At 42.7% G+C, this 17510-nt stretch overlaps 1 protein-coding gene across 2 annotated transcripts in view; it reads left to right on the plus strand.

Annotated features, from left to right (window-relative positions):
• LOC134213329 (neither inactivation nor afterpotential protein C) overlaps positions 1-17510 on the plus strand; it is a 50817-nt gene that overhangs the window by 23703 nt on the left and 9604 nt on the right. For both annotated transcript variants that reach the window (XM_062692311.1, XM_062692310.1), the window contains exons 6-12: positions 2198-2586; positions 2694-3242; positions 3306-3456; positions 6728-7736; positions 7805-8049; positions 8106-8479; positions 8536-8929. In XM_062692311.1, coding sequence (XP_062548295.1) covers positions 2198-2586; positions 2694-3242; positions 3306-3456; positions 6728-7736; positions 7805-8049; positions 8106-8479; positions 8536-8929 — 3111 coding nt within the window. The remainder of the gene's footprint in view (positions 1-2197; positions 2587-2693; positions 3243-3305; positions 3457-6727; positions 7737-7804; positions 8050-8105; positions 8480-8535; positions 8930-17510) is intronic.

Consider the following 17510-nt stretch of genomic DNA (forward strand, 5'->3'; position numbering starts at 1 on the left):
TAATATAGAAATAGCATAGTCTTCTCAACAAGTTTGTTGCATACATCAAGGAGTATCGTTTGAGAAAATTATATTTTTATTAATTCACCTAAAAGTGAAATGGATTTTTTTTTTTCAAGAATGGTTGAAACAAAATGGCGTTTTTGGGAAAGTCGCCAGAAATAATGTACAAAAAAAACTTTGTTGAAGACGCTACGGATCTATTCAAACGAACAAGTGATACTTTGTCAATTTTGGATAATAGAAATAATTTCAATTTTTAGACGGAAACTCGGGACTCACGAACAAAATTACACCCAGGTTTTTTTACACGGTTTGGTTTTGGTCGTTTAAGACCTTTAGCGTCAATGAAGCAAAGAAATAATCCCACGAAAAAATTCACAAAAAATAAAAATAAAAATCAGGGGGTATTTAAAAAACTGTGTAAGTTCAGGTTAACCGAGAAATTAATGAAATCCAACCGTGTAAAAAAAAAACCTGGGTGTATATTTTTATCCCTACATAACATCTCGCAAGGTTGCAAAAAGGGGCAGCCAAATCAATACATATTCAAAAGATAAGTTTCGAAGCTTTCTATTCTGGTTTTATCTGTATCTCGTATCCTCGTCAATTTTTTAAAATAATTTTAGGCTTCAAAAATATGAATTCGCTAGTAAACTTGACCAAATAATAAAACGAGCTATACAAGCACGTTCTATTTGTACCGACTATGATCAAAAGAAAATGGGGCCTTCCTAAGCCGTGACGTGATATAGGGGCACTGCAGAGCATGAAATATTCACTTTCATGAAGCACATTCGCTCCGAGTTTTGACCATCGTGTTTTGATTATTCAAAACATAGAATAACTTACTCAGTTTACTTCTTCATGGATTCATTCAATAGATTACCACTGAGTATGGTAACTGTGCGCAAAAAACATAACTAGCCATAACATGCCCCTCAATTGAACGTCGGGATTAGATCTATGCGTCTATTTATTTAAATCATTAAACATGTGTTCAGTTTTACGATCATTTAGTAATTTGTAAAATTCAAGTAAATACTCACTAACCCATATAAATTCCGAAAATTTGAGGGTACAAAGCCGAATATGAATATGTTTAGAAGTGAAGTGACAAAGAAGACCGATGGGCTTCATAAACAAAATATTCGAATATTTAAAGCTCTGGGCAGTAGGGGCAATATGAGCCACCCTCAATTTGAGCTTATTGACAAGTGTTATCATGTTAAAGTTCTATGTTCTTTAAGAGAATGCTCCACAGGTGCTTCACAGTGAAGAACGCAGCCCATTCTGCCCCAAATTCCTTGTATTATATATTGCCCCGTATAGTCGGGAACACACATTGAAAACAATACATTTTGAAAAGTGCATTTCCAAACGCATTTTCATCATTCATCGTCGTAATATGAAAGGTAACACTCCCTAGTATAAATCAACTACATTTGAATGATAATTTTTTGAGCTTTTCATGGCTTTTCGGAACGATTTCCTTGGGCGGCCCATATTGCCCCGATCACCCCTAAATATGCGAAAATGGTAACAAGACTTGGAAACCTCGCAGTTGATAATTGTGGAAATGCTAAATGAGCACTAAGCTGCGAGGCGGGAATGTCGAATGTCCTAGTAAAGCGTTGCAAAAAATCGTTAATGATTGTCTTATGGTTTATTCGATTTTGCTCCGGACAACACGGAGTGCACGATCATCATAGTTGATTCTGATGATGGTACTTTCCATGAACATCGGCGACGATGAGATGTTTTATAAGATTACCTTTTCTTAAAATTTCAGGGTGTTTGCCGAACATTTTTAGGATCTCAAGATCCCTAACGTGTTATTTGCTATTTCATTTTTTAGGTTCAAAAATTTATAGAACACTTCACCAGACGAATTTGCATATAAACTGACTTCAGAACGTTTAGATTCGATACAGGCATACGATACATTGCACTTGGCTTTCCAAACTTGCATTCTAAAACCTTTAAGAAATTCCATGCATGAAATAAATATACATGCAGAAATGTAACACGTTCATGAAAGCGTAGTTACTAAGAAAAAAAATCCGTTTTGGAAAAAAACCTTGATCTCATGTGTGAGTTGTTCGTGAAGAAAATTTCAATTTATTCCACCTTTGAAATATCAAATGTGCAATTACTAAAACTATTCATTTATTTCTATCCATTTCCATACTTTCAGTTTCATACCAAATATATGTGCAAATCACGCTCCGACAACGCACCACACATCTTTGCCATCGCCGACAGTGCCTTCCAGGATATGCTGCACCACGAAGAACCACAGCACGTGATCATGTCGGGCGAAAGTTACTCCGGCAAAACCACCAACGTCAAATACTGCATGAAGCACCTCGCTATTTTGGGTGAAGGCAATCCCGGAGTGTACCAGCGAATCGAGTCCGGCTACAGGGTGCTATCGGCTATGATCAACGCCGGTACACCGCTCAATCCGGACTCAACTCGCAGTATTGTGCAAACACAAATGACTTTCGGACCGACCGGCAAACTGTCCGGTGCAATTTTCTGGATGTACTTGCTGGAGAAGCTCCGCATATCGTCCACCAATATGTAAGTACTAGAATTGGTGTACTAGAGGCAAGCTCGGTACGATTCGAGTCCGTACTAACTTATCGATTCCACCGATTTTACCTATTCTTCCATTCCATTCGAGACAGGAACCAATCGAACTTTCACATATTCTACTACTTCTACGACACGATGGATGCGGAGGGACGGCTGCGTGATTTCTCGCTGGAACACGGCCGCCACTATCGCTACCTTCGCATACCGGAACCAAACGGTGGAAGCAAGCTTCGTTACTGCCGTGATGATGTCACGGGGAACATCCAGGCGTTCAAAGAGTACGAGCAGTTGCTGCGCGAGCTTGAGCTTACACCGCAGCTGCTCGAAACGGTTTATCGAACGTTGGCGGCCATTCTGCTGCTGGGGGAGGTACGCTTCAGGGATAATGCCGGGGTGACCGAGCTGGAGGACACGGAAGTTGCTAGCAAAGTGGCGGCCTTGCTCAAACTGGACGCGAAGAAGTTTCAGTGGGCGCTGTTGAATTATTGTGTGATAATTCGCGGCTCGGCAGAGCGTAGGCGGCATACGGCGGATGAGGCACGCGATGCGAGGGATGTACTGGCGGCGACCATATACTCTCGTTTGGTGGACTGGATGATCAATACGATTAATCATAAGATGTCGTTCGGGCGCGCTATTTAGTAGGAATCGTACACCGTTGGGAGCCATGTAGAACAGTATAATAATTTTATTTCTATTTGCAGTGGAGACCAACATTCCATCACCATAACGGATCATTTTGGGTTTGAATGTTTCCATCGCAATCACCTCGACCAGCTTATTGTAAATTCTTTGAATGAACAAATGCAGTATTTATATAATCAACGTACTTTCGTGTACGAGATGATTGAACAGGTAATTCAATTTATGACATAATCACTGATGTACAAGCTTGGATGAGGAAAAGCACAATGTAAGAAACAAAAATAAAAATTAAACGGAATGAAAAATAGTCTACAGAATTACATTCCTGCTGCAATTTTAATACAAGTCAGTGGCGTAGCCAGACAATTGGTCGGAGGGGCGGTTTTCTGAACACTTTTTTTTCGAAAAAAAAAATGTCTACGCCACTGATACAAGTAATATTTATTATGTATTTGTGGTAAGGATAACAGTAAATATGTTTCACTGGCTTAGCGCATTTTCCATCAATTAAGTCAAAAATAGAAAGAAGGTGAAAATAGACATGTGTATTATTTTGACACAATTCAGTTTTCTTCAAGAAATTTCATGAGGAACATGTAAAATATCTGGAGGAGTATCCAGGGAAATTTGTCTGGGAAATTCAGGGAAAGTAGACATAAAAATGTATAAAGTAATCCCCAGATGAATTTCAGAAGGAAATTCCGAGGTGTATTTTAGAGATAATTCCCGAAAAATTCTTGAAGAAAATTTGAAATTCGAAAATTTCTAAAGGAACTTCTAGAAGAATATCTGGATTGAAGATAAATAGTTAAAGGAATTTCCGAGGGTCTTAAAAAAAATGTAGATGAACTTTCGGAGGAATTCCTGGAGGAACTTCCGGAGGAATTTCTGGAGGAACTTCCGGAGGAATTCCTGAAGGAACTTTCGGAGGAATTCCTGGAGGAACTTCCGGAAGAATTCCTGGAGGAACTTCCGGAGGAATTCCTGGAGGAACTTCAGGAGGAATTCCTGGAGGAACTTCCGGAGGAATTCCTGGAGGAACTTCCGGAGGAATTCCTGGAGGAACTTCCGGAGGAATTCCTGGAGGAACTTCCGGAGGAATTCCTGGAGGAACTTCCGGAGGAATTCCTGGAGGAACTTCCGGAGGAATTCCTGGAGGAACTTCCGGAAGAATTCCTGTAGGAACTTCCGGAGGAATTCCTGGAGGAACTTCCGGAGGAATTCCTGGAGGAACTTCCGGAGGAATTCCTGGAGGAACTTCCGGAGGAATTCCTGGAGGAACTTCCGGAGGAATTCCTGGAGGAACTTCCGGAGGAATTCCTGGAGGAACTTCCGGAGGAATTCCTGGAGGAACTTCCGGAGGAATTCCTGGAGGAACTTCCGGAGGAATTCCTGGAGGAACTTCCGGAGGAATTCCTGGAGGAACTTCCGGAGGAATTCCTGGAGGAACTTCCGGAGGAATTCCTGGAGGAACTTCCGGAGGAATTCCTGGAGGAACTTCCGGAGGAATTCCTGGAGGAACTTCCGGAGGAATTCCTGGAGGAACTTCCGGAGGAATTCCTGGAGGAACTTCCGGAGGAATTCCTGGAGGAATGTCCGGAGGAATTCCTAGCAGAACTTCCGGAGGAATTCCTGGCGGAACTTCCGGAGGAATTCCTGGCGGAACTTCCGGAGGAATTCCTGGCGGAACTTCCGGAGGAATTCCTGGCGGAACTTCCGGAGGAATTCCTGGAGGAACTTCCGGAGGAATTCCTGGCGCAACTTCGGAGGAATTCTGGCGGAACTTCCGGAGGAATTCCTGGCGGAACTTCCGGAGGAATTCCTGGCGGAACTTCCGGAGGAATTCCTGGCGGAACTTCCGGAGGAATTCTTGGCGGAACTTCCGGAGGAATTCCTGGCGGAACTTGCGGAGGAATTCCTGGCGGAACTTCCGGAGGAATTCCTGGCGGAACTTCCGGAGGAATTCCTGGCGGAACTTCCGGAGGAACTCCTGGCGGAACTTCCGGAGGAATTCCTGGCGGAACTTCCGGAGGAATTCCTGGCGGAACTTCCGGAGGAATTCCTGGCGGAACTTCCGGAGGAATTCCTGGCGGAACTTCCGGAGGAATTCCTGGCGGAACTTCCGAAGGAATTCCTGGCGGAACTTCCGAAGAATTCCTGGTGGAACTTCCGAAGGAATTCCTGGCGGAACTTCCGGAGGAATTCCTGGCGGAGCTTCCGGAGGAATTCCTGGCGGAACTTCCGGAGGAATTCCTGGCGGAACTTCCGGAGGAATTCCTGGCGGAACTTCCGGAGGAATTCCTGGCGGAACTTCCGGAGGAATTCCTGGCGGAACTTCCGGAGGAATTCCTGGCGGAACTTCCGGGGGAATTCCTGGCGGAACTTCCGGAGGAATTCCTGGCGGAACTTCCGGAGGAATTCCTGGCGGAACTTCCGGAGGAATTCCTGGAGGAACTTCCGGAGGAATTCCTGGAGGAACTTCCGGAGGAATTCCTGGCGGAACTTCCGGAGGAATTCCTGGCGGAACTTCCGGAGGAATTCCTGGCGGAACTTCCGGAGGAATTCCTGGAGGAACTTCCGGAGGAATTCCTGGCGGAACTTCCGGAGGAATTCCTGGCGGAACTTCCGGAGGAATTCCTGGCGGAACTTCCGGAGGAATTCCTGGCGGAACTTCCGGAGGAATTCCTGGCGGAACTTCCGGAGGAATTCCTGGCGGAACTTCCGGAGGAATTCCTGGCGGAACTTCCGGAGGAATTCCTGGCGGAACTTCCGGAGGAATTCCTGGCGGAACTTCCGGAGGAATTCCTGGCGGAACTTCCGGAGGAATTCCTGGCGGAACTTCCGGAGGAATTCCTGGCGGAACTTCCGGAGGAATTCCTGGCGGAACTTCCGGAGGAATTCCTGGTGGAACTTCCGGAGGAATTCCTGGCGGAACTTCCGGAGGAATTCCTGGCGGAAATTCCCGAGGAATTCCTGGCGGAACTTCCCGAGGAATTCCTGGCGGAACTTCCGGAGGAATTCCTGAAGGAACTTCTGGAGGAATTCCTTGAGGAATCACTGGAGGAACTTCTTCAGGAATTCCTGGAGGAACTTCTGGAGGAATTCCTGGAGGAACTTCTGGAGGAATTAGTGGAGAAATTTCCGGAGGAATTCCTGGAGGAACTTACGGAGGAATTCCTGGAGAAACTTCCGGAGGAATTCCTGGAGGAACTTGCATTTTTTTTCATTGGGCCGTGTAAAAAATCGGTGTTTTATTTGGATTTCAGTTGGATGATAATTTTAATTTAGTTCCGGATCAGGATAAGGATATGGTTTTCAAATTGGATTTTGATATGAATTTAAATTGTACTTGGTCAGAAATTGATTCTGATTCGGATTGAGAATTATATTTTAACTTATATTCTCATTTAGATTGAGATTTTGTTGCATTTGTTTTGTATCTATGTCGATCCATTTTTTATTACTTATCTTTTATTCATAGGAAGAGGAGCAAGTCCCGGTCGTCCAGCTGCACTTTTACGACAACAAACTGGCGGTGGACCATTTGATGAACAAACCGAAAGGCATCTTCAGCTTCATAGACGACGCAAGTCGAGGTCGGCATGGCCAAAACTACATCATCGACTCCATCCACTCCAACAACAGTCCCTTCATCAAACGAGCTAGCGGGCACGAGTTCAGCATCGCCCACTACACGGGTCGCATCACCTACGATGCTCGCGATCTGGCCGACAAGAACCGGGACTTCATCCCACCGGAAATGATCGAGACTCTGCGGAACTCTACCGAGCCTATCGTTTCGATCATGTTCTCGAATCAGCTGTCACGGACCGGAAACTTAACCATGGCCGCCGATGAAGTCGAAGGCAAACAGACTCAGAAACCCACCAAAAAGAAACGCTGGGGTGCGGCGTTGGTCGCCGAAAAGGGTAAAGCCAAGAAAATGAACACCCTGTCTAAGGGTCAGTACTCGCAGGTTCACAAAATGCGTACGATATCGAATGTATTCCGTGCTACGTGTTTGGAGTTGATTCGGACATTGGCAATCGGCCCGAATAGTGGGGGTACGCATTTTGTCCGTTGCATTAGATCCGATCTGGAGTACCAACCGAACGGGTTGTCGAAGGAAATGATTCGTCAACAGGTGCGAGCGATGGCAATCTTGGATACGGTTAAAGCGCGGCAAAAGGGTTTCTCGCATAGGATACCGTTTCAGGAGTTTTTGCGGCGCTATCAATTTTTGGCGTTCGAGTTCGATGAAAATGTTGAAATGACGAGGGATAATTGTAGGCTGTTGCTGATTCGCTTAAAGCTAGAAGGTTGGGTCATTGGGAAAACCAAAGTGTTCCTTAAGTACTACAATGTGGAATATCTGTCGCACTTGTACGAAACCCAGGTGAAGAAGATTATTAAGGTTCAGGCGATGATGCGAGCATTTTTGGCAAAGAGGTGCATTGCTTCCAAATTGAAGAATCTGCACAGAGCGTCGGGTAGGTTTCAGATCTTGAAGGCTGTAGTGTAGAATCACTGATTTAAACGTTTATATTTGCATTTATAGTTAAAAAACGTCAAGCCGCTGAAAATCCAGATCAAGCAGCCGTGAGAATTCAAACAGCTTTCCGGGGGCATATGGCTAGGAAAAAGTTCTGTCCATTGATCAACGAGCGTACAGGAAAACTGGATAACGAAACGGCGGAGTTTCTGAAACCTTTTGCCATACGTTGGAGGACGAAATCTATGTATCAGGTCCTGTTGCAGTACCGTGCTGCTCGTTATCAAGATCTTGTTAACTTTTCGCAACAGGTACTATTGATTTTGTTCGTAATTTTTATTCGATCTAATTTTCATTTAATTCTTAGGTACACATCTACAATCAACGATTCGTAACTGGTGCTACACTTTGTAGCAACTGTATCCTACTGGAAAAAATAGATTCATCTCAGCGAAGCAAGGCTCTACTTGGACCTACACGTCCAGCCGTTTGGAAACTACGTTTCAGATGGGACGAAATTCCATTCTTCGATACGACATACATGTGCGATCCCTCGGCCGCCACATTTATGTACACCGGAAACGATTCCGACACCGAAGACTGGGATGCTCCGCTGCGACGAAGAAGCAACTTATCATCGGATATCACTAAATCTGCGCAACGGGGCAACCCAAACGACCCTTTGGATTATGGAATGGCCAATGAACCATTCCATCGAGATCCTAGCTTACCCATTCGGAAGTAATAATTATCGAGCTTAAATGTAAATGTCATGACTGTAAAATATTACCACACAGATTATCGCCTCGCCATCACGTTGACTACTCGGCGCGGAAGTCTCCGGTCCATGTTCCGGTCAACATGTCCTCAGTTTATGCCCCTGTACCATATGCACGGCAGAGCGTCGACGACATTCGTAGCAAATTTAATGGGCCCTATGCAGACGATCCAATGTCGAAGCCAGCCGTCTATAAAAAACGCCCAGCACCGAAGGCTCCGGAAATGATGGAAAAGGAACGATCGCCACCGATCGAAAGCAGAAACCACAAGAAACGACCAGCTCCGCAGCCCGTCAAACAGTGGGAACCCAAATCTGGCCCTGAGTACAGCTACGAGCCGATTATCAGCCCGACCCGGGTCAACCCCATCAAGGAAATGGAGATGATTGGCAAGAAAAACTTCAGCGACGAGGTAAGGGTGGTTCTTATTCTAACTACATTGTATGGTGGTGGTGGACGTTTTCTTCGCTTTTATTTCGTAGGGCGTTATACAATTAGGCCGATACAAATATTAAATTTATTTTATGTCCGACAGCTCTTGGAAGGTACGAGGGGGGGGGGGGAATAAAAAAAATAACAAGGAAACGAAAAAAAGTCCAAAATGCAATTATTCCATGGAAAATTTTAAATTTTAGTGGAAAATGATAGCAAAGAATGCTTAGAGAAAGCAAAGAATATGAATATTTGTAACATATTTATCCAGTAGTGAATTTGGTACAAACTTTATATAATTGAAAAAAATACTGGAACTTGTTTCCGTAGATTTTTTTTGGGTGGGTGCTGTTTTTGCTGATGGACTCTTAACTGTGGAGTCAATAACACCATGAAACTTAAACTGATTGAATCGATAGGGCCAATGGTCAGATGTACTTTAAAAATTTCAGATGTATTGTCTGAATATGGCTGTTTTATTAAGTTTTTGCATAGGTTCGGAATTGCAGACCTCCCGTGCTATACGCAATACATAAGTGAAGTCTGAAGTAGAACCGATGTAGCACGTGATATGACGTGATATAACATGCCCACGTTCCCAAAATTATTGAAATGCTACGCTTCTTATTCGCGTCATAGATACGACCTCGGATGAACCCTTAGAGAGGATGCATTGGACGCTAAACTCACCCATGCAAGAAACATGCGCGGAGAGCTGCGGGTGTTTATGGATAGTCGTAAGGAGGTAATTTTGGCTTAAGTACGGTAAAAGCTGCCTGGGCGCTAAGCTGCCATAGTTTTATGAAAAATAAAACATTCTTTCAAGCAAGTTCTGAAATAAATCTGTAATATAACTTTGTAAAAATAGTTAATCAAAGTTACACAATACATAGGCTATACGACACTGGGATTGGTTTCCTTCTCAGCACGCACGTACATGTACATTAAGTGGGATCCAATTCTCATACACTCGCCTTCCTTACATGTCCCCAAGTCTGATTTCTGTCAACTTTGTTCATTTCTCTGAGAGTTTCGTGGCCAGGAGATCCTAGGTCTGCCTCTGCTGTGATGTTCTGCCGGATTCCTGTCCAGCGCTTGCCTGTAGATTTCGTGTCCGCTCTTACGTGGTGTGCATCCGGACTACGTTCATTCACACTGTGGAGTTGATGTTGATGTCAGATTTCGATGGCATCGTCGATGGGACTCAGCATTCGGGATCCAGTTGTCAGGCCACCTGATCCGAGTTGTAAAACGTAGACATCGGTTGATGAATACAAATCTATGTGTAATCTGTTATTATACGCACCAAGTTTCACTGGCATATTACATCACAGATTTCACGTTAGAGTTGAGTATTGGAGGTTTGAGGCGTTGCCTGAACCGATTGGATCTCCATGTTCTATGCAGATCTTAGCCCGCAGTTGACTGGTTTTGGTTTTCGGTTTTGTTTGCCCGGTTACCGTAGAGCTGAACTTGTTAACATCCAACAATTTGGTGTTGTTGACGTTGATCAGTGGGAGCGTACGACCAGGTCATTCAGTTCACTCTAGATGGTAGAGCGCTGTTGCGTTGTTAAAGCAGTATCACCATCTGGGTCAAGATCGTTCCATTGCTCTATGGTGGTGGGTTGCTTAAGCGGTCCATGATTTCGTTAATTAAGATGGGCAACAGTAACAGAGATATAATACATCCATCTTGCCTCACTCTAGCGATTCCATTGTGCAGAACTATGGATTTTGTTTAAACCTCTCTTGCTTCTAGGGACGCCCCACAGTTTTCATGATTCAGACGATTGAAGGCTTTTCCTTGGTCAATCAGCACAAGATAGAGGGACTCTTGAAATTCATTGACCTGCTTCTGGATGATGCAAAGCATAACAGCATGGTTGGTTCTCACATGATCATCCGGGGTGGTATCATGTGTAAAATTGTCAACCATTCCGTATATTCGAGTTAGGATAACTCATCAAAACTTCAAGAAGTTGTTCTAAGTGATTCTAAGAGTAAACGTTTCAGCTGATCAGTTAGATCGGGAGTGACTGACATGTCGCGTCTTTCTCTGGCACCCACGAATTTGCCCTTGCTCCAATCAGGCGTCGTCGTGAAATATCGTAGAGGAGGCGATATCACCGGTTGATGCGGCTTTCCTCCCTTCGTCGGCCGTGGAATCCACCCACTCCCGATTCTTTTGTATGCAGCCTGCGGCGTTAGACTTCTTTCTCTAGAGCCGCTTTCAGTTTGCAAGACTAGTATTTGGCTCCTCTGGAAATGGATCAGTCAAAAATGGAGACGATGCCCTCATGAGTCCGCAGCGCTGACATCGCGATTGACTGTCATCTTCTAATTCTCGAGATCCGATAACGCATTTCTCCGATTCAGCGGCGGGAGAAGAGGCTCGGGCGTCGAATCAACATACAGCGACTAGAAGATCCAGCCGTGAAGAGATCGTTCGTTGAATAACTTGGAACTCGGGTAGTGAATGTTCTGGAAGGTGACAGAGAGAAGTGGGCGACGAGGAATGCTTGGGTGAGCTGCACACTCAGCAAAAAGTATGGATTACAGATATAACACGATGGAAGATTGAGGAGCGAGCGTAGAGAAGCAAAGGCAAAGGAATGGGAAGAATCAGAGGAGTAAATGACGAGTCTCGTCAATGGTATGTATCTAGTATCTCTGTAAATGGGAGTCGGGCGCTGCTGCAGACAGGATAGGCGGGTTTTGGTCGATTCCTAAGGTATACTCCTAATGGCTGCAGCAACTGGAGATTATTGCCTCTATTACTCACTGACAGCTGAAACGTTGGCCAGTGCACTTCGTACAGCTTCTTCAAGTCTCAGCCAGTGTTCTTCAAAAAGCAGCAATCTGAAGCATGAAATCTAAAGGGTCCCTCAAGGTCGATCGGGTGACGGCGAAAGAGTTCAGGGCTGACCCCATGCTGTATGTGCGAATGTTGTATTAAATGCTTTGCAATATTTTGCCCCGCTCCGCATAGTTTTGGAGCAGGCCAACAAGTTGGAACTGCCCCTTTATTTGCTATTCATTGATTACGGAAGGCGGAAACTTACCAGCTGATCAAAGCAACGGTGGATGGTGTGCAAAACTGTGTGAAGATTTCGAGCGAACACTCCAGTTCGTTCGAATTGCGCCGGGGACTAAGACAAGGTGATGGACTTTCGTGCCTGTTGTTCAACATTGCGCTAGAAGGTGTCATGCGGAGAGCCGGGTGTAACAGCCGGGGTACGATTTTCTACTGAGCTCCTATGTATACAAAGGTGATTGCAAGGCATGAAGCAACTCATAAGCAGGATCAGAAGCAGCATTCCGAACATCGATGTAGCAGATCCGTACAGCGGGCATGTCATGCCAGCAAGACTAAGCTGCGCCGCACGGCGAATCACGGACCATATGCTAATATTCATTAGTCTAAGTTTGAATACTAAGGACAACTCTTTGTATAACATACATCAGATTAAACTGTACTTCTTTGTAGTTCTTTTTCCCGAGCCACTCTTTTCATTCAAGTTTTTTTGTTGCCACCCGTTACAAGTGTCAACCGATGTTGGTGATGAAACCAAACATGCTTTACAACATGATAGGGGGAATGACGGCTTTGGCAGGTTTTGTTCTATTATTGGCAGAGGGGTTTTTTATGACTGACTAGTCTCAAATTTGGCCTAAACATTCTTTGCATATCAAAGAATATTGTGGCCAAATTTCATAAAATTTGGTCGTCAAAAACCCCCTGCCAATAATAGAACAAAACCTGCCAAAGCCGCATTTCCCCCTATATAAAAACCAGGCCAATTGAAGCATGTTGAAGCATAATTTTGCACAATAGATTAATAGGCCTTTTCACGCGACGTTTAAAAACAGCTGATTTCATCGTTAATTGACAGTTCTTCTATAAAATTGACAGCTTCGGACTTGCGGGCCTGTTCAGCGGTTGTGAACAAGTACAGTCTCGGCAGTGTCACATGAAAAGGCCTATTGACTACAATCATACAAGAAACCAGAGTTGGTTAGCCGAATTTTGCTTTCGGTATGTCTGTACTAATTCTGGTTAGACTTTTGAAAAAGTTTGCTGTCATGAATATGCATGTCTTGAGTACATTTTAGAGTTTTTTCTTCTATGAAAAAAATAAACTGGAAAAAAGTTATGAACAAACAAATGTGGCAGGAAAAATCGGTCAACCAACTTCAGGGCTAGGGTAGGTAGGCCAATTTTGATAAAATAAGTGAAACATATCAAATAAAGGGTGTACGGATTCAAATTGCATCACTTTGAACTAGTTATTTAGCGAAAGGGTCATTTGGTCGAATGGGTCGTTTGGCCGAAAAAGTTGTTTGGCCGAAAAGGTCGTCTGGCCGAAAAGATCATTTGGTCGAAAGAGTAATTATGCCGAAAGGGTCATTAGGCCCAAAGGGTCATTAGGCCGAAAGGGTCAATAGGCCGAAAGGGTAATTTGGCCGAAAGGGTCATTTGGCAAAAGGGTCATTTGGCCGAAAGAGTCATTTGGTTAAAACGGTCGTTTGGTCGAATGGGTCATTTGGCCCAAAGGCCATTCAGCCGAAAGGGTCATTTGACCGACAGGGTCGTTTGGCCGAAAGGTCGTTTGGCCGAAAGGATCATTTGAACGAAAGGGTCGTTTGGCCGAAAGGGTCGTTTGGACTAATGGGTCATTTAGCCGAATTGGACAAAGTGATAAATTGGGAATGAGAAGAGAGAAGTCTCACTACTCACTTTGCGCTTCTCACTTTCAACAGCGAGAAGTGAAAAATTAGGAGTGAAAAGTGAGACGTCTCATTTCTCTTTCCTCATTTCTCACTTCTCCCTGTGAAAGTGAATAGTGCGACGACTCACAACTCACTTCTCGCTTTTCACTTTTGACAGCGTCTCACTTCTCACTACTCATTTATCATTTCTCGCTGCAAAAAGTGAGAAGCGTGAAGTGTCATTTCTTTTTCCTAATTTCTCACTTCTCACTGTGAAAAGTGAGTAGTGCGCTCTTCTCACTTTTGACAGCGAGAAGTGAGAAATTAGAAGTGAGACGTCTCACTTCTTATTCCTCATTTCTCACTGTGAAAAGTGAGTAGTGCGAAGTGGGGAGTGAGACGTCTCTTTTCTCATTCCTAATTTATTGCTTTTCAAAAAAACTATTCGGCCAAATGTCCTATTTGGATAAATGACCAGGGCTTGTAAAAAGTGCAGATTTGTGAATATACTCTATGATAATTTGTTGCATGGAAATTCTCAGATTCATCGAGAGAGAGGAGATACACATATTCGATGTACTGTGTTTGTCGCACAAATACTGCACGAGAGAGTTGTCGTGCTTCATTTTTGCGTTTGAAGCATTGTTGCTCTGTGTTGCAACCTACTCACAACATCATTTAGCAACAAAACTTCTCTCTCGCTTTGCTTGTGTTGCTGGCATAATTTACTGGTTTGTTTTGCTCGGAAGTTCCATTTCTACGGGTCGGAACCGAGAAGGATTGCTTCATGCTACAACATGGCACTGAGGAGATACATGTTTAATTCGTTCAGTACTGTAGTAAGAGAGCGTATAGACACAATCAACATACGTTCACCATTCGCATGCTGGAAGCGTGCAATTAAAGAATGGTGTAGCATAGGGAATGCACCTAAATGTTGAAGCTTCTAAAAACGAAAATTTCAATAATTCAATTATTTTCTATGAGAACATTAATGCTTTCAGAGAAATAAAACCTTATGTGAAAAAATCCGTAGAATATTCAGAAAATTGTCGCCCACAGACTTTTACTCCAGCATGTTTAATTATTAAACATGTCATCAAAACAGGAAGTACTGTGGCGCGCATTATACAGTACTTTTAAGCGAACAAAAATTGAGGGAAAAGTACACGGTGGACAATATTAAGCGTGAAAATGTTTCGAAAACTGCTAAAGTATTTTTGGTCTACTGAGCTCCATTGTATACAAACGTGATTTGAAGGCCAAAGACACGAAGCAACTCATCAATAGGATAAGAAGCAGCATCCGGAAATGGCATCCGTTAAACTACGCCGCGGAGCGGACCACGAACCGTACACTATGATTCAATAATCTATGTTTAAATACTAAGGACTACTCTTTATAATAACGTAAATCAGACTGAGCTGCACTTCTTTGCAGTTTTCTTCCCGAGCCATTTTTTCCATTCCCGCTATTTAGTGGCCACCCATTAGATGTGTTATTTTCAGGGAATGTAAAACAACAACATTGCTAATGACAACAACATTTTTTTTTTGAAAATGTTAGGACAAACTCAACTCGCAATAAACGTTTGTCCCAAACTGCAACAGAATAGGACAATGATCACCTGCCGCGCATTTCGAGAATTAATCGATTTTCGACGATGTGTTAGGTTTAATAAGTATCAGTTATGGGCTGAAAGTCTCCTTAATAAAGACAAAAAAAAGTATCAGTTATCAATATTTAGACATAAACTTAACCATCTGTTAACATGATTTGTGTTTTACTTCTGAAATATACAAGTTATTGCAGTTTGGAAAGTTCCCAACATATACCTCTCCATGTTTGTTGCAAATGTTGCAAATAAACTGGAACTCAGCGTTGTCTTTATCCTCTGCAGATGAGGGCAAAGACAAAAGATATTTCAGTTACCAGATAAAGATTGTCGCTGTCCGGAACATCTTTTGCTGGCGAGGATAGGGGAACTAAATGTCAATGAAGGAATTTGATAGTTAGGTACCACACATGTTTCGGACAGCAGAACAAAAAGAACCGAAGCGACAATATTTATCTGGTAACTAAAATATCTTTTGCAAAGATTTATCGCTCTTCTCTTTTATAACATTGCTTTGTTTTTTGCAATAGAAAATTTTGTATATATTTGTTTAGTAGGCTTGTGAGACAACCAGTTGAATTAGATATCTCGGAATCTGTGAAATTGAGAAAGTTGTGACATTCTACAAAGTTGTTCGAAAGATCAAACCCATTGTGGACAACATCTAATTAGTTCGGAATATATCCACTTGGCGGCGCTAGCGTATATGACACTACCAGTTGAATAAGATATCTCGGAATTTGTGAAGTTTTGAGAGTTCGATTAAAAAAAACATGTGTTGATAAGTAGCCTAACATGTAGTTTTCCAAAATTCTAACCATACATTAGGGTGGCTCAAATTAGTATGAGAAAAACTTTTTTCAATTTTTTTGATAGGCCGCCCTCTTATTCGATTCTATTTGATGCCCTGATGCTCTAGACAAAATTTCAGCTCAATCGGTCCACGTTTGGGCGGTGCTAAACTTGTTGCAAGTTTATATGGAAAAATGTATGCAGAAATATCCAAAAACAGTAAATTGCAGCTGGACTACACAACTTACGATGAAGAACCATGATACTCATTCAGATTTTGGAGAATTTTATACAGAATGTTAAGCAGAAAACCGCGGGAAGATTAGAGTTTGCCCGGCTAAGTTATTAGCATTTCTCTGAAGTGGAGTTTGAGCAAATTTCGTTTCTTTTACCTTTGAAAAGAAATAAATTCACCCCTACAACACTCCAGTAAAATGCTAATATCTTTGCCTAATAAACTCTAATCTTCTCGCGGTTTTCAGCATAACATTCTGTATTCAATTCTACAAGAACTGAATGTGTTTCATGGTTCTTGATCGTAAATTGTGCCGTTCAACTGCAAATCATTGTTTATGGATGTTTCTGCATGCATTTTTCCATATAAGCTTCCAACGAGTTTAGCACCACCCAAACGTTGACCGATTTGGCTGAAATTTTGTCCAGAGCATCAGGGCATCAAATATAATAGAATAAGAGGGCGGCCCATCAAAAAATTTGAAAAAGTGTTTTTTGAGCCACCCTACCATACATATTCAAAAGATTTCAGTATAACTCTGTTAAACACATTTTAAAAGCTTTTACAAAAATAATTCCTATCTTCACCATGTCGAAATACAGTGATTTCACGCACACGTCCATCTCCGCGAGATGGCAGCAGCGCGGCTTCGTCAAGGCGAATTAATTCGGAATTCATCTGCTTGGCGGCACTAGCGCATATAAGTATACCAGAATTAGATATCTTAGAATCTTAAAAATTTAGAAAGTTGTGATATTGCATAAAGTTGTTCGAAAGATCAAAACCATTACGATGAACATCTCATTATTTCTAAATTCATCCGCCTTGCAGCGCTTGCGCATATGAGACTATCAATTGAATTAGAAATCTTGGAATCTGTAGAATTTAGAGAGTTGCGATATTTTACAAAGTTGTTAAAAAGATCAAACCCATTACGCAGAACATCTAATTAATTTGAAATTCATCCGCTTGGCAGCGCTAGCGTATATGAGATCACCAGTTGAATGAGACATCTTGCAATCTGTAGAATTTAGATAGTTGTGTTTTTTACAAAGTTTTTCGAAGGATCAAAACTATTACGGTGGACGTCTGATTAATTCAGAATTCATCTGCTTGGCGGAGCTAGCGTATATGAGAGAATTAGATATCTCGGAACTTATAAAAATAGATTTGTGATATTACACCAAGTTGTTATATATCAGAATCT

This window comes from Armigeres subalbatus, chromosome 2, assembly GCF_024139115.2.
Source record: "Armigeres subalbatus isolate Guangzhou_Male chromosome 2, GZ_Asu_2, whole genome shotgun sequence".
NCBI lineage: Eukaryota > Metazoa > Arthropoda > Insecta > Diptera > Culicidae > Armigeres > Armigeres subalbatus.